This window comes from Brachyistius frenatus, unplaced genomic scaffold, assembly GCF_029030835.1.
Source record: "Brachyistius frenatus isolate BFR_SWC_R1_liver_20210118 unplaced genomic scaffold, ASM2903083v1 Contig_80, whole genome shotgun sequence".
Lineage (NCBI taxonomy): Eukaryota > Metazoa > Chordata > Actinopteri > Embiotocidae > Brachyistius > Brachyistius frenatus.
The window spans coordinates 1540876-1568429 of record NW_027210679.1 but is presented as its reverse complement, the minus strand read 5'-3'; the positions used below and the strand labels follow the sequence as shown (position 1 = coordinate 1568429).

General features: G+C 46.1%; 1 protein-coding gene across 1 annotated transcript; it reads left to right on the top strand.

The window, feature by feature from the left end:
* Window positions 1-1735: 1735 nt before the first annotated feature.
* On the top strand, window positions 1736-26796 carry ppfia3 (PTPRF interacting protein alpha 3). Its single transcript, XM_069709160.1, is given in 32 exon segments — window positions 1736-1868; window positions 3060-3599; window positions 3602-3786; window positions 9093-9194; window positions 9293-9532; window positions 9617-9676; window positions 11681-11809; window positions 11916-12008; window positions 12176-12228; window positions 12361-12454; window positions 12579-12713; window positions 13428-13511; window positions 13822-13953; window positions 14818-14880; window positions 14990-15069; window positions 15631-15799; window positions 16474-16667; window positions 17613-17850; window positions 18349-18482; window positions 18602-18756; window positions 18875-18974; window positions 19076-19157; window positions 19264-19464; window positions 20564-20629; window positions 21128-21154; window positions 21289-21464; window positions 21857-21954; window positions 23418-23593; window positions 24123-24191; window positions 24323-24485; window positions 24683-24759; window positions 24973-26796. Coding segments are annotated over 30 exon segments (3720 nt in total). The 5' UTR covers window positions 1736-1868; window positions 3060-3430; the 3' UTR covers window positions 24736-24759; window positions 24973-26796.
* Window positions 26797-27554: the final 758 nt, after the last annotated feature.

Sequence of the window (27554 nt, the reverse complement as noted above, 5' to 3'; positions counted from 1 at the left end):
TAAGAGGCCTACTTATAAAATAATGTGAGGTCTAACGGAAAATGACATATTTGTTAGGACTGTACATATTTCTGAACATATTTCCTATAAAAGTGGATCGATTGTCTCAGTATTTGGATAAATTTGAAGGAATCTTAAAAGATCCTTCCTTCCTTCCTTCCTTCCTTCCTCTACCTCTTAAAAACTACTTTTGCAGATTTACCTTTAATGCACCAGGGGCTATCACCTCCTCCCCTTTCACCAGAGGACTTAAACCCTTGCCTGTGCTAACCTCTGACCTCTGACCGGTGATGGTGGCAAAGAATTTCTGTAAGTCTTCTGACTCATCATAAAGAAAAAAAAAAATGGTCTCATTTTTTATTTTATTTAATTAGTTGGAATTAAACTATTTAATCTCCACAATGGTCCTCATTCATGCTGCAAATGACAGACTTCCATATAAATGTACAAAATACAAAATCTTATCTTCTTTATTGCTGATTGAGACCTTTTAAAAGCTTCCTGTTTTTTTTCAAAATTAATCACGTTAGCTGCCTAAAATCCAGACGTTTGGCCCTAAACCTGATGGGAGCGGTGCTCTTGCAGTTCCCCATCTCAGACGCTAGAGGGTGCGACTGCTTAAATCTGCCGGCAACTTTTATTTATCACACTGAGAATAAATTAAGAAAGTAATTTTCGCATCCCGGCTGTGAGTTTGGTTTTGGTTTTGTGGTGAAAAGTGGGAGAGAAGCAGCATCACGCAGCCGGAGGTGAAGGTGAAAATGGGAGGTTTCGCTCCGAGAAAGCCGGTAAAAACGCGTGTTTCTTTAAGACCCAGCATCTTCACGAGGAGGAGAGAGAACGAGGAGAGGGTGTCAAGCTGCGCAGAACCATCGGGAAGAGAAGCGGAAGCACCGACATTCTCCTTCAAAATAAAATTCAGGTGCCGTTTAGTTCGTTAGGCACGAATTTTTCAAAAGGAATTGAAATGTGTTTCTGTGCGTTTAAACACAGTCAGTTGCACCAATCGGTTCAAACCGTATTTCAGAATCACAAGAGGATCCATATTGATTAAAAAAATAAAAACAAAAAATACATAGTGTTGACGATAAAGCCACAACAATATCAATATGTCTTCACGCTTGTGCAATGGGTGACCTGTTCCCTTCTCATATTATTTCATTTGAATTGTTTTTTAAAAGGGTCAAACTAAAAGGTAATTCTCAATTAAACTTTTTTTTTTTTTTTTTTTTATCAAATTAAACCAATAAACCCACAAAAAAATATATACAGCAGAAATACTGTTTGCTTTTTTTTTAATCTTAATAATGTTGAAACTCTGATTTGTGTTGTGTTTAGGTTTATCCTAAAGAAGTCCTGACTCATCCAGACACTTTTATAATGGCTCAATGTGAAACTACGCCAAAGAATTATTAAATATATCCGAGCTGCTCATTTATTTGAGATTTTCAACAAGATTCAAGGGTTTATTATTATTTTATGTTTTTCATCAGTTAACTCAAATTCACTGCAAATGGTGTAAAAATGCAGTTTATTTACGGAGAATAATTATAATCGCTTGAATAACAGCGGGGCTTTCGCACCGTCGGTGCTCGGGCCCTAAATATGGAAAATAAATGACACGCGAGCAGACTTTTTTTGGTGCTTTTATTCTGAAAGTCCGTACCGGATGCCGCTCGCGTTTCCCGCGTGTAACTGGACGCCGCGGCCGCGCCGTAACCGTCGCTCCCACAGCAGCGAGAGAGCGAGAGGGAGGGATGGGGGCAGGCTGGTAACCGGGGCTGTAACGGGGATAACCTGCAGCCTCCGACGGAGTGAACCGGGCGGCGATGCGCGTTCATATCCGTTCTCTGTCGACCATGGAGCCGGTAAGACACTCGCACTGTCCTCGGTGGATTAAAAAAAAAAAAAAAAATGAAAAAAACCCAAAATCCGGCGGCGCACAGATCGAGCCGTGCGTTAAAGACCGTCCAGCTGTTTTTATGGGTGGGGGGGGGGGGGAGACAGGATGAGAGGGGGGTGGCAGTAGGGTGTTGATGGGCAAATAGACGGAATAAAAACCGCTCGAGACACATTCATGTTGAATCATAGCACCGAAGAAACGCGTCCAGCTGAGCGCCACGTTCCGGTTTTAACGTGGTTAATTAGGGCCTCCGTCATTTACCGGATGATTGGCACCTCCCACCATGATGTGATAGCGGTGCGAGGCTACATCCTGTGCAGCCTTATAAACGCCACCTAAAACACCCCACCACCACCACCACCACCCCCCCACACCACCACCCCCCCCACCTCCTCCAATTTAAGGAGCATTTATTTCCTTGAAACAGCGTTAATAACGTCCTGATTCACCACCGACGTCTGTTTCCTTCTGGATACAGCCCGCAATTACAATTCATGATGACACCCTTTTTTATTTTTTATTCCCCCCCCCCCCCTCCCCGTACACACACACACACACACACACACACACACACACACACACACACACACACACACACACACACACACACACACACACACACACATAAACGTTAGAAACAGCGCCGCATCTCTTCTCCCCGGGCCTCAGACTTCTTCGTGTGTTTGCGTTTCTTTTTTTGGTTGTTGTTTTTTGTTGTTGTTGTTGTTGTTGTTGTTGTTGTTGTCGGTTAAAAGCTTCTGTTCACGACTCATCTTCCGCTCAATCATGCGCGCGCTCATTACGGCCATGATGAGTGTTGGGAGGCTGAGACCCGCGCGCATGATGGATGGATGAGTCCGGAGACGTTGATGGAAGTCAGTGCTGCAAAAAAAAAAAAAAAAAAAAATGTAGAAAAAAATATAAAGCTTTCTTCTTCTTCTCCTTTTTTTTTTTTTTTTTTTTTTTTTTGGGGGGGGACGCTTTGAGAAAAAGGTGCACGATGAAGTGATGACATGAGATCACATGAATGTGTTATGGGGGCCTTCCTCCTCCTCTTCCTCTTCCTCATCCTCCTCCTCCTCCTCCTCCTCTTCCTCCTCCAGCTGATCTCATCACTCCTCTAAAAATTTTTTTATTCTTCTCTTCCTTCTTCCAGGTTGCATCCCAGTGAAGCCTGGGCCGAGGGGGGTCAGAGGTCGCCTGCACTTCTCCCTCTCACCCCTGCACCCCTCCACCTCACCTCCCACCCCCCACTCTGTTCCCCCCTCCTCTCCCACACACAAACACAAACACAAACACAAACACTGGAACTGTACATCCTCCTCCTCCTCCTCCTCCTCACTCCTCTCACTCCTCCACCAAACTTCACCCCGCCGCTTGTTTATTTTGCCCGAGAAGAAGAAAAAAAAAAAAAAGACATCATACGTATAAAGTCGCCGTTTCATGACTCCGGCCGACCAGCCGCTCACCCGACGCTCCGCTCAGGCGTCCTAGTCAGATAAGGCCCCGCCCACCCCGGCCCTCAAGATGATGTGCGAGGTGATGCCCACCATCTCGGAGGACGGGCGCGGCAGCGGCGGAGGCGGCTCGTCCTCCCCGGCGGGCGGCGGAGGAGGAGGGATGTCCGGCGGGATAGCGGGCATCGGCGGCTACGGTGGCCGGGATCCCCGCGGCGGCGGAGGAGGAGGAGGAGGAGGAGCGACGAAGGAGGGAGCACGGGCAACCTGGAGTCTCTGATGGTGAACATGCTGACGGAGCGCGAGAGGCTGCTGGAGAGTCTGAGGGAGACGCAGGACAGCCTGGGGACGGCGCACCTCCGCCTGCGGGACCTCGGACACGAGAAGGAGTCGCTGCAGAGGCAGCTGTCCATCGCCCTGCCGCAGGTACGTGGGGAGGAGGGGGAGGGGGCGGGGCCTGATGACACACCGCAGAGGGTTTATGACATCACAAAGCTGCTCCGGAGAGTGTTGGTTATCCTTCTTCTGTCTGATGTCGGTGACACTTCCTGTCCCGACAGGGCAAATAGTGCAGCTTTAAATTTGTGTTTCTGTACGGACAGCGTTGGTTTGAACAAGTACGTCGTTTGCAGCTCGCTGCACGAAGCACGAAGGAGTCTGGACTTCATGTGACTTTATATAACTTTATATGACTTCATGTGACTTCATGTGACATCATGTGACTTTATATAACTTTATATAACTTCATATGACATCATATGACTTCATGTGAAATCATTTGACTTCATGTGACTTCATGTGACTTCATATGACTTCATGTGACATCATGTGACTTCAAGTGAAATCATATGACATCATGTGACGTCATGTGACTTCATATGACATCATGTGACTTCATATGACATCATGTGACTTTATATGACATCATGTGACTTCATGTGACTTTATATAACTTCATGTGACATCATGTGACTTCATATGACATCATGTGACGTCATGTGACTTCATATGACATCATGTGACTTCATATGACATCATGTGACTTTATATGACATCATGTGACTTTATATGACTTCATGTGACATCATGTGACTTCATATGACGTCATGTGACTTCATATGACTTCATGTGACATCATGTGACTTCATGTGACTTCATATGACATCATGTGACTTCATATGACATCATGTGACTTTATATGACATCATGTGACTTTATATGACTTCATGTGACTTCATATGACGTCATGTGACTTCATGTGACTTCATGTGACTTCATGTGACTTCATGTGACTTCATATGACATCATGTGACATCATGTGACTTCATGTGACTTCATGTGACATCATGTGACTTCATGTGACTTCATGTGACATCATGTGACATCATGTGACATCATGTGACTTCATGTGACTTCATGTGACTTCATATGATGAGCATCTATCAGAGGAGGAAACAAGGTCTTAGTTGTTCGCTGTTAGCAGTCAGAGTTTGGGAGGAAGTTGAAATAAAACTAAAACTGGTAAAATGTGGTTTAAGTGAAGGTGAAATGTTTGTTTAATCAACTCGACTCACATTTATTTATATTAAATCATATCACACCTTTCATAAGACAATAAATCCATGAGCAAAATTTAAATAAAACAGACTACATACATCAAATGTGCATGGACATCCCATCAGTGGAGGGGCGGTTGGATCGGTGGGGAGGACGCAGACTGTCTCTATTTGTATAAAATAAGAATTTGATTTATCTATGAAATGTTTATTTACATCAGAACCAGAATGACGTTTAAACCAACGCGACTGTTGACCTTTAAAATACATCAAACTTAACTATAACATATATTATAACTGATGAGTTGATTTATAATTAATAAAAAAATACATTTTGGATAATCAGTCATTAGTTTGAGGTTTTTTTATAGCAAAAAAAAAAAGAAGAAGCTGAAAAGCAAATTTCTTTGTCATTTCTCTCTTATGTTTTATAACATATTTATGACAATATTTTTTAGATTTTTGACTGTTACATGGATAAAATAAGACATCTGCAGAAACCTGTTTGGCCTCTGGGATATTTTTATGATCATTTAAGATGATTTTCTAGCACCATAAAGACTAAAACATTCATGGATTATTCTCGGTTGATTATCCAATACTTAATAAAAACCCTGAAGTTTAAATCAGGAAGTGACGTCATCAAAGTAAAAACCTGACATCATAGCCGTTATTATATTTCATGATCTCTTTGCATGTTAAATGTAATTTTTTTTTATCTCTCAAAACAGAAATACTAAAGTAACATAGCAGTAAATGAAATGATGTGGGATGATTGAATGATCGTTCAGTAACTATGACGACGTTGCTGGTGTCCAATCGCAATCAGCTTTATTGGCCAGCTATGTTTCGGTTGTAATTTTCTCAAACACAGAAACAGATACAAACAGAAATATAAAACATTAATAGACATGTAAACATATAAAACATAAATAGACATATAACGACATGTGACAACTCCTCTTCCTCTTCCTCCCTCCTCCTCTTCCTCCTCCTCCTGAAATATCAAAACCAAACACCAGATGTAGCTGCACGTTCTCACGGAGAGTGACTGGACATTAAAGGGGCCACATTACCTCACTGGGAAGAGATCAATACGGCACACACACACACACACACACACACACACACACACACACACACACACACACACACACACACACACACACACACACACACACACACACACACACACACACACACACACACACACACACACACACACACATCTGCACACACATCTGCACATACACAGATTGAGGAACACATGGATGCGTTTCTACAGTAGATGAGTTCACTGAGTTTGTCTGTGTGTGTCGACGCTGCCAAGAGAGGAAAATAGGAGAGAGAGAGGGAGGGATGAGAGAGAGAGACAGCATGACACACACACACACACACACACACACACACACACACACACACACACACACACACACACACACACACACACACACACACACACACACACCTAGACATGCAGACTAACAAACTGAGCTCATTTGCATATCGCTGCATGCAAATGAGGTGGCTTCCAGAGTGTTTTTAGATGTTGTGGATCATGACGGGGGTGGGGTGGAGTGGGAGGGATGGGGGGGGGGAGTTGAATGAATGCCAGCGCGGGGGGTGGGGAAGGAGGGAGAGAGGGAGGCCTGAATCATGAGCGAAGGATGACGAGGAGGAAGAGCGTCTGGTGCCGGCGGTCCGTCTCCTACCCAACTTTTTTTCTTTTTCTTTTTTTTTTTTAAACATGAATTAATCCCAGAACGAGCCGTCTCTCCCCTTCACATCCTCCCTCTCTCATCTCCCGTCCCGTCCCGGTCCGGTCCGGTCCGGTCCGGTCCGCCTGCGAGTCCATCAGCCTGAGCGCGGCGTCCTTCTGAAGGGGCGTCGGCCTGTGAAAGCGCCAGCGTGAACAGCAGAGATGAGCAGCAGCGCATCGCTGCCCTTTCACGGCTCGTTTGCTTGAGTTGTTGTTGTTGTTGTTGTTTTTTAAACACATGATTCGGCGCACACGTGTTTTCGTCACGTGTGTTTCACATCGCGCGCACGCGAGGAGGACGATCAGCGCACGGTCGGCCGGTCATGGCACACTTTGCTTACATCATTTTTTCTTTAAAATTTTTTTTAAGGACTCTTTATTGAAATCATACAAACATAGAAGTAGAAATAAAACGGAACAGTTCATCGAAACGCCGTAAAAATACACATTTATGCAAAAGTCTTGAACGTGAACGAGCTGATGCGGATTTGAGTGAGTCAACGTGTCGCTTCTCACCTGTAAAATCACATATATGGATTTCATCAGATTTATCAAATACACACGAGAGTGTTTCTGTTCCCTCATACAGTTTTTTTTTTTTTTTTTTATGAATGACTTCAAAGGGAACTTCTTTAATCTTATAAGTAACCGAGTACCGACGTGGTGACCGTTTCGCTGTGAGCTGATGACGTCACCCTCTTCCCTTGATCCGTTGCCACGGCTGCCGACTGAAGGCGGCAAAAAGTGAACTGCAGCTCAACTCGCGACGACGAGAAATCGCAGACGATTCATAAAACATATAAAAATATTTTCTATCCGCTCCTCTCGTGCTCGTTTTGACCTGCCGGGTTTTTTTTTTAAATTTTTTATTTTATTTTTATTGCTTTTTACAGCCAGTTAAACTGAACTTCAGGTGCGACGCGTGCAGTAAAGACCGCTCGCTCGATGTTTTTTTTTTTTTTCACGTGGACTCGCTGAACTGCGACGTTGGCGGAGGTTCGACTGGAGCTCTGCGTTTCTCTTCCAGGCTAATTGTGTTATTTTGCTAATGAAAGAAGATTTGTCAAAATTGTTAAACGCGCCTGCTGGCAGTAAAAGTCGGTTAATAACGGCGCCTGTTTTTCTTTTTCTTTTTCTTTCGGGGTAATTGGAGTTTGGAAAAGCTGGGGATGTTAACGTGAAGTCTGGCGTCTGAATCTTCGGTCGTTCGCTTCGTTTTTAGCTCCTCTCCGTCGACGTTGATCCGCCGTTAGCGAGAAACCGGTGAAAGAGGATTGAAAATAATGACATGCAGGTTTTAACACTTCTTCTTTCTGGCAGCCGTCGCTCCGCTGCTGAAACTAAACCGGCTCTGCTGGTTTGTTTTTTTTCCCTTCTTGTAAATGAAGCAGATCGTCAGTGATAAGTCGGAGCAGACGTGGTGCGTTCAGGGAACGTTGGACGTAGACGACTTTTCATTTTCACTTTTTCACGTGAACTTAACGCAGGTAAAAGTCAGTGAGGTCGAAGGTTTAACGACTCGATCGTTCGCCGATGTTGAACAAAAAAAGTGTTGGCAGTAAACGTTTACAGTCTTTTCTTTGTTGGTTATTATGTTGTTATTGTTTTTTTTGTTTGTTATTTGGGATAATTTCCCAAAGTCAGAAGCGGCGACGTCACGCTGAGATGTTTCCAGGTCCAGTTTGGCAACGGGTTCTTTTGTAATTATGACATCATTTGTTGGTTTCAGTCACACACAAAAAAAAAAATCCATTACAGGAAATAAAATAAGTGTTTTTTTCACTATCAGGACAAATTAAATTTCACGCACCGATAAGCCCGTTAAAGCACGTTTCTGAAGGGATTGTGGGAAACGAAGGAAGTTGCCAACAAAAAGTCGAAGCTGCTTTTTCCTGCATCTACGAACGTGTTTGAATTTTCGATTGAAAACAGGTGAACGGAAAACCAAAAGGCTTTTTTTTTTTTTTATTTGCTTTAAAGTGGAGATTGTGTGTGTTTTTGTATTATTTTGTGATATTTTCAAATGTTTCCAGTCTTGTTTCATAAGAAGTTTAATCGATCTTTTCACTTTTACGTCATTTCTTGACTTCGGGTTCCTCTGAGAAAAAAAAGCAGCAGATTCTCCCTGGATTTCGCGGCGACATTTAAAAATCAAGAAGCGTCAGGAAAAGTACAAACGTCACGTGACTGTAAAGCTCGGATGTAGAGCAGACTTCGATTTCTTTGGTCTCCCGAGCGCCTCCGCCCGCTAAACTTTCTGTCCTCGTTAACTGGCGGAAGATGAATCGGTGGAGGCCTGTTTAGGGACCGTGGGAAAGGCCACGCGCTCCATTACAAAATAAACCTGAATGCGGCGACCGTCGCGGCGTAACGGTGTCTCTCGGGCGGTAACGGCGCCCTCTTGTGCCCTCTTGCAGGAGTTTGCGGTGCTGACCAAAGAGCTGAACCTGTGCCGGGAGCAGCTGCTGGAGAGGGAGGAGGAGATCGCCGAGCTGAAGGCCGAGAGGAACAACACGCGAGTCAGTGGCACGCTTTTGGGCGTCACCGTGTCCTCGCCGCCGCGCTCTTTTCCGAGTTTTTTTTTTCTCACTGTGCGTTTTCCCCCCACCTCCGTCAGCTGCTGCTCGAACATCTGGAGTGCCTGGTGGCCCGCCACGAACGCAGCCTGAGGATGACGGTGGTGAAGAGGCAGACCCAGTCCCCGGCCGGCGTCTCCAGCGAGGTGGAGGTCCTCAAGGCCCTCAAGTCCCTGTTCGAGCACCACAAAGCTCTGGACGAGAAGGTGCGTGAGAGGCTGCGGGTGGCGCTGGAGCGCGTCGCCGCCCTGGAGGAGGAGCTGCAGTCCTCGTCGCAAGAGGTGAGGTTTCATCCCCCATCTTCCCCCCCTCCCCCCTCCGGAGGGTTCAAAACAGAGCTACAGCTGATTCTCTCTCTGCCGCAGGTCGGATCTCTGAGGGAACAAATCAAACGACGGCAGCAGGGACTCGACAACGGCAAAGAGGTAACGAGAAACGAGACGCAGGTCTTTCAGAGAGGAAACCGACTCCTGAACGCAAACGCAGACAAGTCCAGGTTCTCCGGTAGAGACGAGGAAAGCAGCTGATTTCAGATCCTCCTTATCCTCCTTCTTCTCCTTGTCCTCCTTCTTTTCCTTATCCTCCTTATCCTCCTTCTTCTCCTTATCCTCCTTCTTCTCCTTGTCCTCCTTCTTTTCCTTTTCCTCCTTCTCCTCCTCATCCTCCTTCTTCTCCTTATCCTCCTTATTCTCCTTATCCTCCTTATCCTCCTTATGCTCCTTCTTCTCCTTATCCTCCTTCTTCTCCTTGTCCTCCTTATCCTCCTTCTCCTCTTTCTCCTCCTTCTCCTCCTTCTCCTCCTTATGCTCCTTCTCCTCCTTATGCTCCTTCTTCTCCTTCTCCTCCTTCTCCTTATGCTCCTTCTTCTCCTTGTCCTCCTTCTTCTCCTTGGCCTCCTTATCCTCCTTATACATTTAATATAAATCAGATTAAACAGGAGCGTTTTAATAATTATAATGTTTTATTTTGTATTTTTCTGTAAAATATTTCACATTTTAATGAAATAAAATAACAAACCTGTATTTTTAGCCCACAGCCGTCCATCCAGATTAATAAAAAACATTTTTAATTTTTTTTAGATGTAATACATTACCATGAAAAATCCTTTTCTTGTTACTGCTGACATTCGTCTCCATCGGCAACCAATATTTATTTTCTACATTCGGAAACCTGAAAATACGAAGTCAAGTTAAAAGCACCGACCATCATCAGAAAGCTTATTAAAGCTGATATTTTACAGCCAGCATTAAGATAAGGTTTCACGGCAGTCGGTTTTCACCGAAAACCATAAATGAAATAAATGGAAAAGAAAAAACAGGATCGCTAAAGCAGTTTGATCCTTTCTTCCTCCGACACATGTAAAAAAAAAAAAAAAAAAAAACCAAAAAACTGCTGCGTAATTTGGTCCCTCCATCAGCAGCTGAAGTGCTGATCAGGAGCCGCTGATTTGCCAGGAGCTGTTGCAGCAGATCAGCGTTGTTGTTGCCATGTGGCCGGCAGCCATCAGTCACAGGACTCCACTCTCCACTTCTGTTCTGTCGACTTTAGTGGAAACTTCCTGCAGTCAGCGAAGTCTTTGCTTTTCTACCCGGCGTCCTCTTCTCTCGGTTATTTATTCACCTCCTTTGCTTAAAAGTTATGATCTCGACCATTTTTTTTTTTTGATTCCCGGGTAAGTGATGCGTTTTTTTTTCCATCTCCGAGCAGAGACTGTTCATCCGGAGAGAGAGGTGGGCGGAGCTAACGCAACGTCCTTTAACTGTCCATCGTAGACTCTACTGGATATAAAAGTGTTCGTAGCTTCCTGGTCTGAAAAATGGTCCCGATGCAGAAGTGCCTGAAGCTGCAATACCACCGAGCGCCACTAGAGGTCGGCTCCAAAAAAAGCCTCCGGCTCCATAGACTCCCATTCAACTTCTCTCATCAAATACAAAGTCAATAAAATGTCTCCAGCAGTTATCTCGGTGTTGTTAGCTAAAGTCACTCCTTATTAGTTTTCTGGAGGTCCATCTGAAAATAATCCCTCATTTATTAGAAAATAAGATTAAAAAAGACCTGTTTTTGGGGGCGTGTCTGTTTGATTGACAGGTAAAAGTAGCAATAAAGTAACTGAGATTACTTTTGGCATAAAAGTCCTTAATTTAAAAATACTGTGAGTAAAATACACTCCTATATTAATGTCTTTTTATTTGTAGGGATGCATCTTCTGTATGTCAATTTTTTTTTATTCAGAAAGCAACCAGTTACTGTAAATAAATGTATTTATGTTAAAATTATGAGGCGTTACAGTAGAAAGTAGCACCGGATTAAAATACTCTGAGATCGTTAGAGTTCCTCCAAAATAAAATATAGACAAAAAAACCTTCTGAAATCCTAAAACCCCAAACTTTCATCTCTACACATTTTATAAATCTTTTCTCTTCCCTCAGCGCCTTCCCAACGGACCGTCCTCCATCTTGGACGACGGCGAGGTCGACCGGCAGCGAGAGGGCGAGATCGAGCGCCAGCGGTCGGAGCTGGGTCAGCTGAAGGAGCGGCTGGCGCTCATGTGCAGACAGGTAAGTCGGCCCGGAGACGCTCAGACGGGTCCGGTGGCTCTCCAACCCCCCCCCAAACAAACAAACAAACAAAAAAAACACCTCTCTCTCTTTCACTTCCTGTCAGGTCGGGGAGATCGAGGAGCAGCTGACGTCCGCGAGGAGGGAGCTGGCCCGGTCGGAGGAGGCCAACCAGAAGCTGCAGCGGGACGTGAAGGAGGTGAGACGGAGAAAAAAAATATATATATATATCCCTATCAGGTTGTCGCTATGGTAACGAAGCCTCTCCGCCCCGCTACCAAAGAACCAATCTGAAATCTCTATCCTCCGGTGAACAAACCCTCCGAACACGTAAACATTCGTCCTCTCTTCTGTTCCCTCCTGAAGGCGCTCTGTCAGAGGGAAGACATGGAGGAGAGAATCACCACGTTGGAGCGCAGGTTGGTTGTTTGTTGTCGTCGTCGTCGTCCTCCCCCACCTCCCCCCCTCCTCCCCTCCCCACCGTGAACTCTCAAGGTTTATTTTTCCCCGAGACGGTTTCCTTGAACTGTCGTCGCTGCTGCGGTCTGCAGGTACCTGAGCGCCCAGCGGGAGGCGACGTCGCTCCACGACATCAAAGACAAACTGGAGAACGAGTTGGCCAGCAAGGAATCTCTGTACCGACAGGTGGGACAAGTTTCTGTTTCATCCCCGCGTGCGTTTCCGTGGTGTTTCTGATTGACGCTGAGTTTCACCCTCCAACCCCCTCCTCCTCCCCCCCCCCCCCCCCCCCCCCCCCCCTTCCACGCAGAGCGAGGAGAAGAACCGGCAGCTTCAGGAGCGCCTGGACGACGCCAAGCAGAAGCTGCAGCAGACCCTGCAGAGGGCCGAGACGCTGCCGGAGATCGAAGCGCAGCTCGCCCAGAGGGTGGCAGCGCTCAACAAGGTGTGTGTGTGTGTGTGTGTGTGTGTGTGTGTGTGTGTGTGTGTGTGTGTGTGTGTGTGTGTGCGTGCGTGTGCGTGTGTGTGTGACTGCGTGACTGCTGCTGCCTTTTATTTATTTTTTTTGTCCCATGAAGCTCCGCCTCCTGTGCAGGTGAAAGTTTGTGTGCATTCATGTAATAAGCAACCCCCCATCCCCATTCCTCCCCCCCCCCCTCAAAAAAAAAAAAAAAAAAAAAGATGAATATGGAATATTTTTGGTCGTCAAGCCGTGCCAACAATTCACCAGAAAAACAAATGGACCGATGAAAGTCACGGCGAGCTGTTTGATCCTTCGGGCGATCGACAAGTCGGGAACTGCACTTACCGCACAAATTCTACTTCGCTGCACAATTTAATTGAGCACACATTTAAAAAAAAAAAAAAAAAAATCTGTCGTTCCAGTAAATACGTTTTGTTTTTTGTTTTTTTTAAGCACACGCCAACAAAAATCTGCATTCGGCCTCCTTCATTGTTTCCCGTCCAAAACCGCTGCAGTCTCCTCTCACATGTCCGGGCAGGAGAAGATTAGTAAGCAAACTAAAGTCTCCTCCTGTAACGGATCCTGTGATCTGAGCAGAAACTAATTGGTATAAACTCAAGTCAACAAGCTGTTTCCGTCTGCGGTGCGTTTGTAATCGGTGTTGCAACACCGTGTTTTTTTTTTTTCTTTCTCCAGGCCGAGGAGCGTCACGGCAACTTCGAGGAGCGACTGCGACAGATGGAGGCGCAACTGGAGGAGAAGAACCAGGAGCTCCAGAGAGTGAGTCACGCTCTTTCTCTTTTTTTTTGTGTGTGTGTGTGTGAGAAAAAACACACACACACACACACACACACACACACACACACACACACACACACACACACACACACACACCGCCTTTCTTCTTTCATGTCTTTCCCCTTTTGTCGGCGCACAAAAGCGCACTGATCCCCCCCCCCAAACCCAACAACTCAATTTGACCTTTCAGATAGAAATCTTCTGTCTCTCGGTGAAGCTCCGCCCCCTCCTCCCACTGATGTGTTGTTGTTTTGTTTTTTTGCGAATCTGTCTCTCGTCTCTGTGGCTTCAGGCGAGGCAGCGGGAGAGGATGAACGACGAACACAACAAGCGTCTCTCCGACACGGTGGACAAGCTGCTGTCGGAGTCCAACGAGCGGCTGCAGCTCCATCTGAAGGAGAGGATGGCGGCGCTGGAAGAGAAGGTGACCGCGAGTCCCGCTCTTATTTTGAAAATCACTCCGAATCGCCCACCCGTCCAGGAAGTCACCGGTTTAAACCTGAAAACGAGAGTCACATATCTCTTTTGTTATTTCCACAACAACTATTTCTTCTACATAGATAGATAGATAGATAGATAGATAGATAGATAGATAGATAGATAGATAGATAGATAGATACAGATAAAGTATGTAGAGGACAAATAAAAAAATTTAAAGAATAAATGACAGAATATGTAATAGCGATAGTAAAAATATTAATATAAAAAACATTTTAAATGCACATTATACACAATTTCCATCCAAATAAAAATAAAATGATATTAAATTGAACTAAACTAGACTAAACTAAACAACAGGTCATCGTCTTATTGATGTAGGATGGATTTCGCCAGAGGGGAGTTATTATATTGTGTACAAAACTCTAATTAATGGAAGTTAATCAGCACATAAATCCCTTTACAGTGTATTATTTTTTGTAACTTACTTTCTTAGATGCACAATCAGCACTTTATTTATGCCTTCCTCCTATTTTCTTCTCTACTTTCTTTTACCGAAAGCGTTTTCTTACCAGGCGGCATCGTGACCTGCTGCGATTATTTTCCGATTTCTGCAACGTGAAAAGTAGTTTTTGTAGCTTCACGTTGACATCGCTGCGCAAGTGAAGTTTAAATTTCTTTTCATGTACTCTTTAAATTACCTTTGATACATTTTGCAGGTAACTTTTATTATTTATTGTGTGCTTTCTGAATTTCGTGGTTTAAAACCGTCCTCACATGGGCAGTTTGACAGTTTGCTGACTCGTTACATTTTCCAATAATAAAGCCTCTGCGGTTCTTCTCTCTGCAGAACGCGCTGTCGGAGGAGCTGTCCAACATGAAGAAGCTCCAGGATGATCTACTGGCCAACAAGGTGGCCGCATCCTCCTCCAGGCTTCATTCCTCTCTGAAGACATATGTTCCCCCCTTTTTTTTTTCTTTTTTTAACCACCTTCTATTTTAATTTTTTCCCCCACTTCCAGGACCAGCTGATAGCGGAGCTGGAAAGACTTCAGCTGGAGTTGGATCAGCTAAGGGCGAGGCCCGGGGGCTCCTACTCCAGGTCTGCGTTCACACACACACACACACACACACACACACACACACACACACACACACACACACACACACACACACACACACACACACACACACACACACACACACACACATACATGCTCGCTCGCTGCACAAACACACGCATGATCTGCCGCTGCTCGCTCTCATCGTCTTGACACCAACTTTTATAGATAGATAGACAGACAGACAGACAGACAGACAGACAGACAGACAGACAGACAGACAGACAGACAGACAGACAGACAGACAGACAGACAGACAGACAGATAGACAGACAGACAGACAGACAGATAGATAGATAGATAGATAGATAGATAGATAGATAGATAGATAGATAGATAGATACTTACTTTATTAATCCCCAAAGGGAAATTTCTCTGTTCACCTGTTAGTAGGAATGAGACCCCCCCCCTCCCTGTTTCATCTTTGTGGTTCGTCTGTCGTCGCCAAAGTCTGACTCACCTCGCAGGAACGTGTTTTTTAGTTTTTTTCCCCATCTTTATCTGGTGTTTTTTTTGTTTTGTTTTTTTTTCTATCTCCCCAGTCGCTCTCTGCCCGGCAGCGCTCTGGAGCTGAGGTATTCCCACGGAGGCGGGTCCCTCCCGGTCGGCTCCACCACTCATCTGGATCCCTTCAGCAACGCCTCGGCCGGGGGCGTGGTCAGGTGGAGTCACCGGGCCCGCTGGAGCTCCGCCCGGGAGGATTCCACCAAGGTGGGGGAAGGGGGGGAGGAGGAGGGGGGGGGAATCCAAACACACCCGCGGCCTACTTCAGAAATGTTTGTTCCCTTATTACAGAAAATATATGCGAAACCATGTCAGAGGCCGTTTGATTGATGACGTCGGCGATGTTTTTTTATTTTTTTATTTTGAAAACAATGAAGCTCGACAGCACGAAGGAATGAGCTCAAAACAGACGATAATGTTATTGTCATCTATTTATTGGTAGTTTGGATCTTTTCGTGGGAAATCACCAAAGTAGCTTCGCTGCAGTGTGTCTGCAGTTTGTTTAAAAAGTTGCTTATTAGTCACAAATATTTCAAATTAAAAGCTTCTAAGCGCTACCGCGATCAATAAAAGTCTTCTACAGGCCGCTTTTATTTATTTTTTATCACAACCCAGTCGGCACTGCGCACATTAAAACGTCACCACTTAAAAAAATGATCTACTGTCATGACGAGAAAAAGCACCCCACAAATATACGCTTCGTTATCTGGTATTAATTTAATGGCTCAATGATGTTAACATGAGATTTGCCTCCAAAACTTTTTTTTTTTTTTTTTTTTTTTTTGCATAATAAAGACACAGAAACCGGATTTAGAGTTGAAAGCGAGATGAGTGTTTGAGTAACGGGATCCGGTGGCAGTGAGTCTTGCTCTGTGTTGCAGTACCCGGACTGGGAGAGCGGGACTCTGCTGGGGACCGGGTTCGATCCGGCCCTGGACGTGGGCTGCTCCGACGACGAGGACGATGGAGATCACCGCTTCGGCTCCGAGCTTCTGTCCCCCAGCGGACAGACGGACGTGCAGACCCTGGCCATCATGCTGCAGGAACAGCTGGAGGCCATCAACAAGGAGATCAAGTAAGGACGCTGGAGGGGCGGGGGGAGGGAGAGGGGGGAAGCAGAGGGGGGAGGCAGTGTTGTTAATACTGATGCTTTAATATGTAAGTCAAGAGTCGAAAGTGCTTCAGGTGGAGCTCGTTTTAACTACTTTATATACAGCTTAGTGCAGCGGTGCCCAATCCATGGCTCGGCGCCCTCCGAGGAGTCGCAAGATCAATCCGAGGGGTCCTGAGATGCTTAACAGGAAGAGATTTTTTTTTTCTTAACTCTCCCGTTGTCCTCGGTTCAAAATGATCCGCAGCTGTGTTCAACCAAGTTCTATTTTATTTCCATATTTTTTGGGCTGTGAGGGTTTCTTTAAAGAATGATGACCAAAGATCCCAAAAAATATAAAAATATAGAAATAAAATAGAACTTGATTGAACACAGCTGCGGGTCATTTTGACCCGAGGACAACAGGAGGGTTAATTAGTATCATTTGTGCATTTATTCGGTCGGAGACGAGAAATCCTCTCTGTTGCTAGGGTGGTTGCCAAGGGTCGGACTACTTCCCGGAGTAGTAAACATTGCGCACGTTACATAAGGGTCTCACTCGTTGTCTTTCCAGTTTGTCGGTCGTACCCCGCGTGTTGCCGTGGAAACGGAGATGACAGGAACAAAGAAAGTTTTATATTTAGGGAGTGAACTGCCGCCGCAACATGAAAACATTCAGATTACGCGTCGTGTTGAGACGGCGACTCGTTGCACCGGAGGGTGATTTAACGCCGCTGCTGGTACGACGGTGACGTCATCACAGGGTGTCCGTAAGCACCGCCGAAGCACAACATTTGTTGTTGTTGTTGTTGTTGTATGGAATAAACAAGCAAAGTATAACAAAGTATATTTGAGAGCTTTGAAGGAGCCTGTAGGTGGATTTTCATCTCCTCCCCCACTCTTTTTTGTGTGTTTTTTTTCTCTCTCCAGACTGATCCAGGAGGAGAAGGAGAACACGGAGCTGCGGGCCGAGGAGATCGAGAGCCGGGTCAGCGTGGCGCTGGACAGCCCGCCCCTCCCCCCCTCCACCCTGGGGAGGGACGGCGGCGGGCGGGGCTTCATCCCCTCGTCCATCACGTCCTCCACGCTGGCCTCGCCCTCTCCGCCCAGCTCCGGACACTCCACCCCTCGTCTGCCTCACTCCCCGGCCCGCGAGACCGATCGCCAGGTACCTGCCGGGACGTGTTATTATCGGTTCACCTCCGTGTTCACAGTTCACGAGTCGATTGCTGACGTTTTACAGGAAGGTCAGAGGTCGTGGAAGCTCATTTTTTTCGTTGGATGTTCAGCGGATGTAATGCAGAGTTTTGTCTTCGTAACTTCGGATTTTCCCACGTTATGTAAATATAATATTAAACCATTACTTATTACCGTATTGTTATCATTTTGCATGAAAATAATTAATCAATCAATTGAGCTGTTAATGTGCTCGTCGGGATAATCGCACTCCCGAAAGTCTGAAGTGCAGTTGAAGCGTAGCACCGCCGATGGCCACCAGGGGGCTCCGCCAAACCTTCCCGCTCCATATAGAGTACAACTCTTGTTCCCAATACCTGAGTGATGTTTGGGGTGTCTGTTTTTTTTTTTTTTTATGGATGTGATTTCTGCTGGAGGTGGGCGGGGCTTAGCGTCCGTCCGACTAAATGCCCCGCGTGTCATATTCCAGAACAGCAAAGACGACGACCGGTCGCTCGCTCTGCTCGACTCCACGCCTCCTCCGACTCCTCGCGCGCTGCGGCTGGACAGGATGGCGCTCACCCACCCGGGGGCGATGCTCGACGACCCCCGCGACTTCCGCAGGTGAGTTCCGGCGTCGCGCCTTCCCCCGCCGCTCGTTCGGGGGGGTCGGGGGGCATCCTTCGCGGCCACCCCCAAAAAAAACCAAATCGGCGACTCTCCCTTTTGCCGTCCTCCTCCAGCCTGTCGGCGGACGGCAGCAGCTCCAACAGCAGCCAGGACTCCCTCCACAAGTCCAGCAAGAAGAAGAGCATCAAGTCCTCCATCGGGCGGCTTTTCGGGAAGAAGGAGAAGGGGAGGATGGGACAGCCGGGGCGGGACGGGTCGGCGTCTCTCGGTGAGGAGGGGGGAGGAGGGAGGAGAGAGAAAGGGGGGGGGCGGGGGAGAGGGGGGGGGTGAGGTGGATATAATGCTGACGCCGAGCAAATTGACACCTGTAGTTTCTTTCTCCCCAGCCTCCACCCCCTCCGAAGACCTGGCCTCCGGAGACCCGATGGGGATGAATAAGACGGGAACGCTCGGCCCTGCGGACAAAGACCGGCGCAGCAAGAAGAAGTACGTGAGACGTGTTGCGTTTTCCATATTCTGATCTGTCGTTTCCACGGCGCCCCCCCCCCCCCACCGCCCCCTGTAAACCGTCCGTTCTCCTCGCCTAGGCACGAGCTGCTGGAGGAGGCGTGTCGCCAAGGACTTCCCTTCGCATCCTGGGACGGGCCGACGGTCGTGTCCTGGTTGGAGGTTCGGAGATGAATAACCGCGGAACTGAAACCCGGACGCGCGTCACATTTTTTTTTTTTTTTTTTTTTTAACCTTCACTTCATTTATACTTTTGTTCCTGTTGCAGCTGTGGGTGGGCATGCCGGCCTGGTACGTCGCCGCCTGCCGCGCCAACGTGAAGAGCGGCGCCATCATGGCCAACCTGTCCGACACGGAGATCCAGAGGGAGATCGGCATCAGCAACCCGCTGCACCGCCTCAAGCTGCGTCTGGCCATCCAGGAGATGGTGTCGCTCACCAGCCCGTCCGCCCCGGCCAGCACTCGCTCGGTGAGACACCCCCCTCCCCCACCCCACCCACCACCACCACCATGAAGACCACGACGTGAGCTCAGACGTGAAGGTCGTCAAATTGGTTCAAAGGGTTAATTGGAATCTGCTTTTTCAGCAGAAACTATAAAAATACCGTCAACTGTCCGTCTTCTTCTGATCGGCTGTGAAACACGACAGGAAGCAGCGACGCCAACGTGGACCCCGCCAAAATAAAACAACAAATTACACAGTGACTGTGACGGCTGCACGTATAAATAAAAACCAAATCAAATGGTTTTAAAATTCGGATTCTTCATCAGTCCAGAAAAACAGATTAAACAGTTTTTTTGTTTTTTTTTAATGTTGATTTACGCATTAATATGAATATTCTTCATGCTTAAAATACACAAATTCAGTAAGTAAGTAAGCAAAACGTAATTGCGAGAGTGATGACGTTGAAATAAAAAGGCGGGAAAAGCAGAAAAGAACGAGAGCAGAAGTTTAAAGTTACCGGGAGGAAGAAAACGAGGAACATGATAAAAGTCAGACGTGATGAGTGAAAGCTGATAAAAGTTCTGCCTGGAGATCAGAGCTGGAAACCAGAACCCACTTTTTTTTTTCCAAACGTGGCGAAAAAGGACAAAACCAGATGTCGAGTAAAGTCGTAAAAGGATCGCACGCACGTTTCAAGATAAAGTCTGAAGCGACTCGGCGGTCCGAACAAACGCAGGATCTCGGTTTGTTTCTTTACAGGACGAATATCGTCGACGGGATGTGGAGCGATCGATTAATCGATCGATCAATCAATCAATCAATCAATCCTGCCCGACAGATTTATCAAACATCAGTTCACGCTCGGACACTTTTTTGTTGTTGTTGTTCTTCGTTGAAATCGCCACGGCAACGAGAAAGCGAGCCGTTCTTCTTTATTGTGGCTTTTTATGGCCGCACGGTGGAAATCTACCAGCGCTGACTCAGCACCCGACACACACAGACATGGCAGTATATAAATATATATATATATATAAATATATATATATATATATATATATTTATATATATATATCTGTATTATATTTCTCACAGCTTCCCCTCTCTTTTGTTCTCCTGATTTCAGTCCACCAGTAACGTGTGGATGACCCACGCGGAGATGGAGTCACTGAACGCCGCCACCAAGCCTCCGGTTAGTGCCCCCCCCCCCCCTTTCCGGTCTCTGCCCCCCCACCTCCCGCTTTTTATGATTGTTTATTTACTTTAACGTTTCGTCTGGTCTGAATCACGTTGATGAGTCTCTCCCCTTCCTCCTCCTCTCCTTCTCCTCTTCCTCCTCCTTCCCTTCCTCCTCCTCCTTCTCCTCCTCCTCCCCCTCCTCCTCTGTATTTCTTTTTGTACTCCTCTCTGGTGGGCCGTAGTGTCGAGCATCTTCTTCTCTCCCTGTGGTCTCTGTTTCAGTGTGAACTGCTTCCGACTAATTACCCGTTCACTAACACACTGTTCCTCCCTTTCTTGTCCTCCTTTCCTGCTGCTGCTCCCTCCTCTTCCTCCTCCTCCTCCTCCTCTTCCCCCTCCTCCTCCTCTTGCTTCTCCTCCATCATCCGTCCATCTCTCCATCCATCCTGCTCCCCCCCCCCACCCCCTCCGCCACCTCCACCTCCCTTCCCTGTCCGCCTCTCCTCTGCAGGAGCTGAAGGAGTTCAGCTGGGATCAGGTAAGAAAGTCGGACTTAAACGCAACATATCTCTGCCAGTGATTTCGTGTCGAGCGGAGGCCTTGACGGAGGTGAGTCATCTCCAAACCCCCCCCCCCCCATCCCCCTCCCTCACACCCTCCTCCCCCCTCCAGATACTGGCCTACGGCGACATGAACCACGAGTGGGTGGGCAACGACTGGCTGCCCAGCCTGGGCCTGCCGCAGTACCGCAGCTACTTCATGGAGTCGCTGGTGGACGCCCGCATGCTGGACCACCTGACCAAGAAGGAGCTGAGAGGGCAGCTCAAGATGGTGGACAGCTTCCACAGGTTAGACGTCAGGCACGCGGCTGTGGGAGGGAGGGGGGGGGGGTTGTGAGGAGTTATTTGTCTTAGTAAAGAAAGTTTTGGTTTCAAAAAGACAAAGCTTCTTTTAACGACCTTTTTTTTGCGGAAAAATAGCGTAAATTTTCCAAAAAAACGTGTTTGAGTTTGCGTTTAATTATTATTAGGATTTCCTGAATAACTCTGTCGTCACCTCTGACTCCCTGTGTGTGTGTGTGTGTGTGTGTGTGTGTGTGTGTGTGTGTGTGTGTGTGTGTGTGTGTGTGTGTGTGTGTGTGCGTGCGTGCGGGTGTGTTGTTGGCTGGATCGTTCACGCTGCTCTGAGGACACGTGAAAAGTGCCAACACGCCCTTGATTTGACCTTTGACCTCTCCCAGGGTCAGCTTGCACTACGGCATCATGTGCCTGAAGCGTCTGAACTACGATCGCAAGGAGCTGGAGAGGAGGCGAGAGGAGAGCGTCCACCATAACAAAGGTGACCCCGTCCCCTCCGTCCCCCCCAGCTCGTTAGTCCGAGCTGTTGTCCCTGTTCAAAGCATACCTCAGTAATTACTATATAAAGGTGTAACTCACATTTATTGTTCAGGTTTCAGGTGCAGACCTGATTTTTCTCACATTATTCAGTTAAATAATCTGCGTTTTGTTAACTTCAGGAGTTTCTTGAGCACTTTTGTATTGCTTTCCACCGAGTTCAGCGTGCGGCCACGTAGTCGGGAGGAGCCCGGGATCGAACCGCCAACCTGACGATTAAGAGGCCAAAACCGTTCTCTGCCATCTGAGCCGCAGACGCCACGTTTAAAAACAGCAAAACAAACGTTTAAATCATCACGAACTCCTGAGTCAAACCTTTTATAATAAAATACAAAAGGTTGTTCCTGTCGCCTGCCCTTTTTCTTTTTTCTTTTTTTTTCCTGGTTATGTGGAAATACAACAACAACAAAACCTCCCAATTAGTCTTCGTCTGCTATAAATAAGAATAATAGAGCAGAATAAGATCTACTGCAAAAGGACGAAATAAAACATGACATTGTTTTCCGATGCCTCACTATCGTTTCGCTAAATATTTACAACAACCGCATTTTGGATAAATAATCATCAGTAAAGTGGAAACAATGACGAAATTCAAGTAAATAAAGTAAATAACCTTAAAATATGACGTCACTGTAAAACTTTAGGTTACAGAGGTAACCCCGGTTCTCTGACAACACGAGTGAAACACCGTTTCAGGGACGTTATGGGACGATATCAATATAATATCAATGTATTTTCCAGCTGACACTGATCGCTAAAACATGAATACTCTGATTAACGGTTTATCTTAATATTTATATCGGCCTGGATGAGACGGAAACTTTAAACCGGGACTGAAGGTAAAACTTTTTCAAACCCAATTAAGCCTCTCCTGAGGATCATTTTCACTTTGGTATAAATCAACTAGGGAACACTGTTGGTCCTGTCGTCTTTAATTTAATAAAGGAAGTCGGTTTACTGCGTTTGCCTTTAAACAAAATCTCTTCAAATCAAGTCGCCATAAAAAGAGAAAAAGAAAAAGTTCCAAAGTACTTTCTGACATCAGCTTTTCCCATGTCAAATAAAGTTGAAACTAAAGCCAACATTTCCTTTGATTTCCTCGGACCACCCGTCGCTTATTGTTAGTTTTGGTTGTGTTTTTTTAGAAACTCGGAAGACATTACGGGCCGCAGCGTTCTCGTCGGCTGGGTCGCGGTTCCATAAATGTCAACAAGTCGGGTCGTTAAAACGAACCCGCGTCTCGGCGCCGGCGGTCGCACGGCGTCCATTTACACTCCGTCCGAAAAAAACAAAAAACTTTTACATTTCTGAGCAGCTGATGGAATCCTTTCAAAATAAAAGCTGAGCAGACCTGCTGTGTTTATGCTCTCGACCCCTCCACCTCCCCCCCCCACCACCCCCGAACAGATGTGATGGTGTGGTCCAACGAGCGCGTGATGTGCTGGGTGCAGACGATCGGGCTGAAGGAGTACGGAGACAACCTGCGGGAGAGCGGCGTCCACGGAGCTCTGCTGGCTTTAGACGACACCTTCGACTACACCGACCTGGCGCTGCTGCTGCAGATCCCCAACCAGAACACGCAGGTACCGGACCGGGTTCGGCGAGAGCCGTCCGTCTCTCACCGCTAAATAACACCGCTTCACGTGGTTCTGAATCGTAAACTGCTCCAGATGTGTTTTTACCACAAATAAAATGACTTTTTTTTTTTTTTTTTTTCTTTCACCAAAAAGTCCAGTTAACTGGTTTAAAGTACTTGAAAGCGCATCCAGAATCTAACGTACGTAATTGGCGCCGGGCCTAAAATGAACATTTGCGTTAATATGACGGGCTGTATTGATTAATATGATGCTTTTTCTTCTCTGTGACCAGATGTCTCCTTCGTTACAAAAAAAAACAAAAAACCCTGATGTGAATTTAAGTGGAACCGATGAAATGAGATTTAAAAGAAAAAGACGGGAGAGATTTTTTTTTTTCAAACGACACGAAAAACACGTTTGTTTTCACTGGAAGATGATTTCAAGTCAGCGCGAGTCAACGTCTCGCAACGGTTATTCCTTTTATTTTGAAGGGGCTCTCATTAAAGCTCTCCGTCACCTCCTTCCTGTCCCGCAGGCCCGGCAGCTCCTGGATCAAGAGTACAACTCCCTCATCTCCATGGGAACCGAGAGACGACCCGATGAGGTCAGCACGCGGAAAAACAACAACAACGACAACGACAGCAATTAAATTTAAAAAAAAACGACGAACGCAGGTTTGACGGCGTGTTTTTCACGTTTTATTTTATTTGTATTTATTTTTTTGGGGGGGGGCAGGACGGGACGAAGACGTTCAGCCGCTCGCCCTCCTGGAGGAAGATGTTCCGGGAAAAGGACCTCCGGGGCGTCACCTCCGACTCCGCCGAGACCCTGCCTGCCAACTTCCGTGCCTCAGCCATCGCCACGCCCTCCGTGACCCTGAGAAAGGTCCAGAGCGACGGTGAGCACCCCCCCCCCCACCTCCACCACCACCACCACCACAAACCACAATCACCAGTTGTTGTTTTCTCGCTGCTGTCAAGTCGCCAGTGGATTTTTTTTTTTTTTTTAACTGTTGAGTAGTTTAAAGAAACGCTGTATTATCCCTCTGGAGTTAGGATGATAACCCCCCCCCCCCCCCTCCGTCTGCTCTCTCAGCCAGCTCCGGGGCCCGGGGCGAGTCTACTTCGGTGAGGACGTACTCCTGCTGAGGGCCCCCCCTCCCCCTCCCCGAGGTGAGTCCATTGACACTTGAAGCGTCGGCGTTGTTTTTGTCTCGTCCCACGACTTCTCTGAAGCTCGTCTGCTTTTTCTTTCTTCGTGTCTGTAGTTCCTCTCGGCTTCTTTTAAAGTGGTCGTTTTGGGGGGTTTTTTTTGGCGGGGGGGTCGGTGGGAGTCGAGTCGGGGCCAACGGCGTTTTTTTTTTTTCTTTTCTTCTTTCCCCTCAGGGTGCCGACTGACTGACTGACGGACGGACGGACGGACGGGATCGGGGACGAATCAATGAAGAAAGAAGCAATGAATTTAACCACTTAACTTCAAATAAGAAAAAAAAAAACCTCTCGGTCCGACCGTTCTGCAATAACAGAAGCAAAAAGGAAGTGCGAAGGAGGGAAAAGGACATGAAGAATGTATGAATATATTTTCCCAGCAGACAAGGAAGGGTTGAACGGGATCAGCTGTTTGTCTCTCTGTCTCTTCCTCTCGCCGGTGTCGGTCCGGCTCGCTCTCTGCAGACTCTCCTCCGTAATCAGAGCTCCTTCTTTCTTTTTTTTTTTTTTTTCCTTCCTCCCTTCAGAGGGAAACAACTCGCTGCCACTCAACCGTCCGAAAACAGCTCGACACGTCGCCTTACAGCCGATAACGGACGTCCGCCTCGCCGAGTCGGGATTTCCAACAGCGCCGGCGGGAAACGACAAACGATATCAGAAACTAAACGGCGTCCGGTGTCGGGCCGTCGCCGTCTGTAAAACACGTCCCGGACCGCCGTTTAGCTCGGATTACATCACAGGTCCTCACACGTTGTCCGTTAGCACCTTAAAAGCCGGAAGGCGGAGCCAGGTCAAGGGGGGCGGGGCCAGGTTCAAGGGGTGGGGTTGGGGGAAGGGGGGGGGTCCTCATTGCGTCCCACAATTTCATGATGTCAGTGGCAGGAAATCCAAACTGGAGACGTAGAGTCGGGATACAGTTGCCTCCGATTTGACCACGAACTAATACGAAATAGCTTGAGAGCAACTGTTTGACGTACGTCATGTGAGCTTTATTGTTCAGTTCTGGCGACGATTACGATGTTCTTAACAAAATACTGAAAAATGTCACAATTAGTTTTAGTTTGACATCAAATATTCAGTAAAAAAGTAAAGTTATCTCTCAGGTCTTTAGTTCGTAGACAGTAACGAGATTCCTGTTCTTTATAGGGGCGTGGCTTGTTGCTAAGTTACACATAGTAGTAAACGTAGTGCCGTTACTACGATATCATTTTTTTTTAAATTTTTTTTTTAATCTCTAATCATGTTATGAATGATTCAGCACATTCCCCATGTTGTAGGAAAAAAAAAATCCTTCTTTGGCAATCGACTGTTTAAACAGTTACACGAATACAACACTTATCAATAAGTGAAAAATATTCATAACTGCAGACTTGGTAGCTGAGCTATTTCAAGCAAAACATTTTCTGACTTGCAAATAAACATTAATTCTGTGGTGGAAAAGTGTCGTTTTAGTCAATAAGAATAAAGACTTCTTTCACTGCAGTAATTCATCCTGTGTGGAATTTTAAATGTTAATAAATTAAGAAAATCTTTCTGGTGAGATTAAAAGAAAAAGTCTGGAAGAGACCAGACCAGAAAAGTGGATTTTTTTTTTTTTTTTTTTTACAACATGGCAACCCAGAAGTTATAAAGTTAGTGAGACAGCAGCTTTTACTGGCCTCTAAACTATTGTTGTTGTTTATCTTAAACAGGAAAAAAAATAACACAGATCATTTCAAAATAAAAGCCCTTTTATGACACGTGCCTGACTAGAAAGTGGTACCCTAAGTCTGAAAATCAACGGCGTCACCGGGCGCTTCGTGACTCGTAAACCATCAGCTCGATGTCCTACCGGGTTACCATGACGATGACAGGAGAGGCGACAAAGAGACCAAACAGCAACTCAAGATGGAAAGATACCGAAATTAAAAAAAAATTTAAAAAAAAGGGGGACAGACAGAAGCCGGTCATTTTACTGCACACACAAGCCATAACAGAAACTAAGAGCTCTCTAGGGAGGGGGGGTGGGGGGGTGGGGATTCAGAAAGTGGCCGGGGGGGGGGGGGGACAGGCCGAGGAAACCCCGGGAAACAAAACCTTTAGCCTCTGTGTTTACGATGCATGTCCAATAAACGACAACGACCTACAAACATTTTTTTGGTAGTGAAGATGATATGAGGTGTCGTTCAAAAAAAATAAAAATATATATCTGTATGATAAACCTACGGGGGAGGGGGGAGGGGGGGCAGCCTGGGGGATCAATTTGTAAAATGTGTGTATTTTTTTCAGTTGTATTTTTGCTTTTTTTACGATAACTATTTATTTTCTTTAGGTATGTATTGGATAAATGTACGTACACGTTCCGTTCCTTCTTGGCTTCATTTGAACTAGTTTTAAAAAGTAAATATGAAACAACATTCAAATACGCTACCCGTACTGTATGTGTACATTTTGAGAACAAATTGTGCAACAATTTAACAGATTTTCTCATGATTAAAAAAAAAAAAAAAAAAAAAAAAAGTGATAGTAATACAAATTGAAAAATATCATCTGGAAAATTAAGAGTAATGATGACGATAATGAAAATGGTGATGTAAAATAAAAGAATAATAAAGCGGTCCAGGTGGATCTGCTGATCATTGAAAACTGTTTTTGTCCATTTTTACTCAAAAACTATTATTAATCATAATTTACAGCTTTATACTTAATTATTACAATTTTACGTTACTTTATATACAATTTTTTATTCATTTCTGAGGCAAATATTGTGGGGTTTTTTG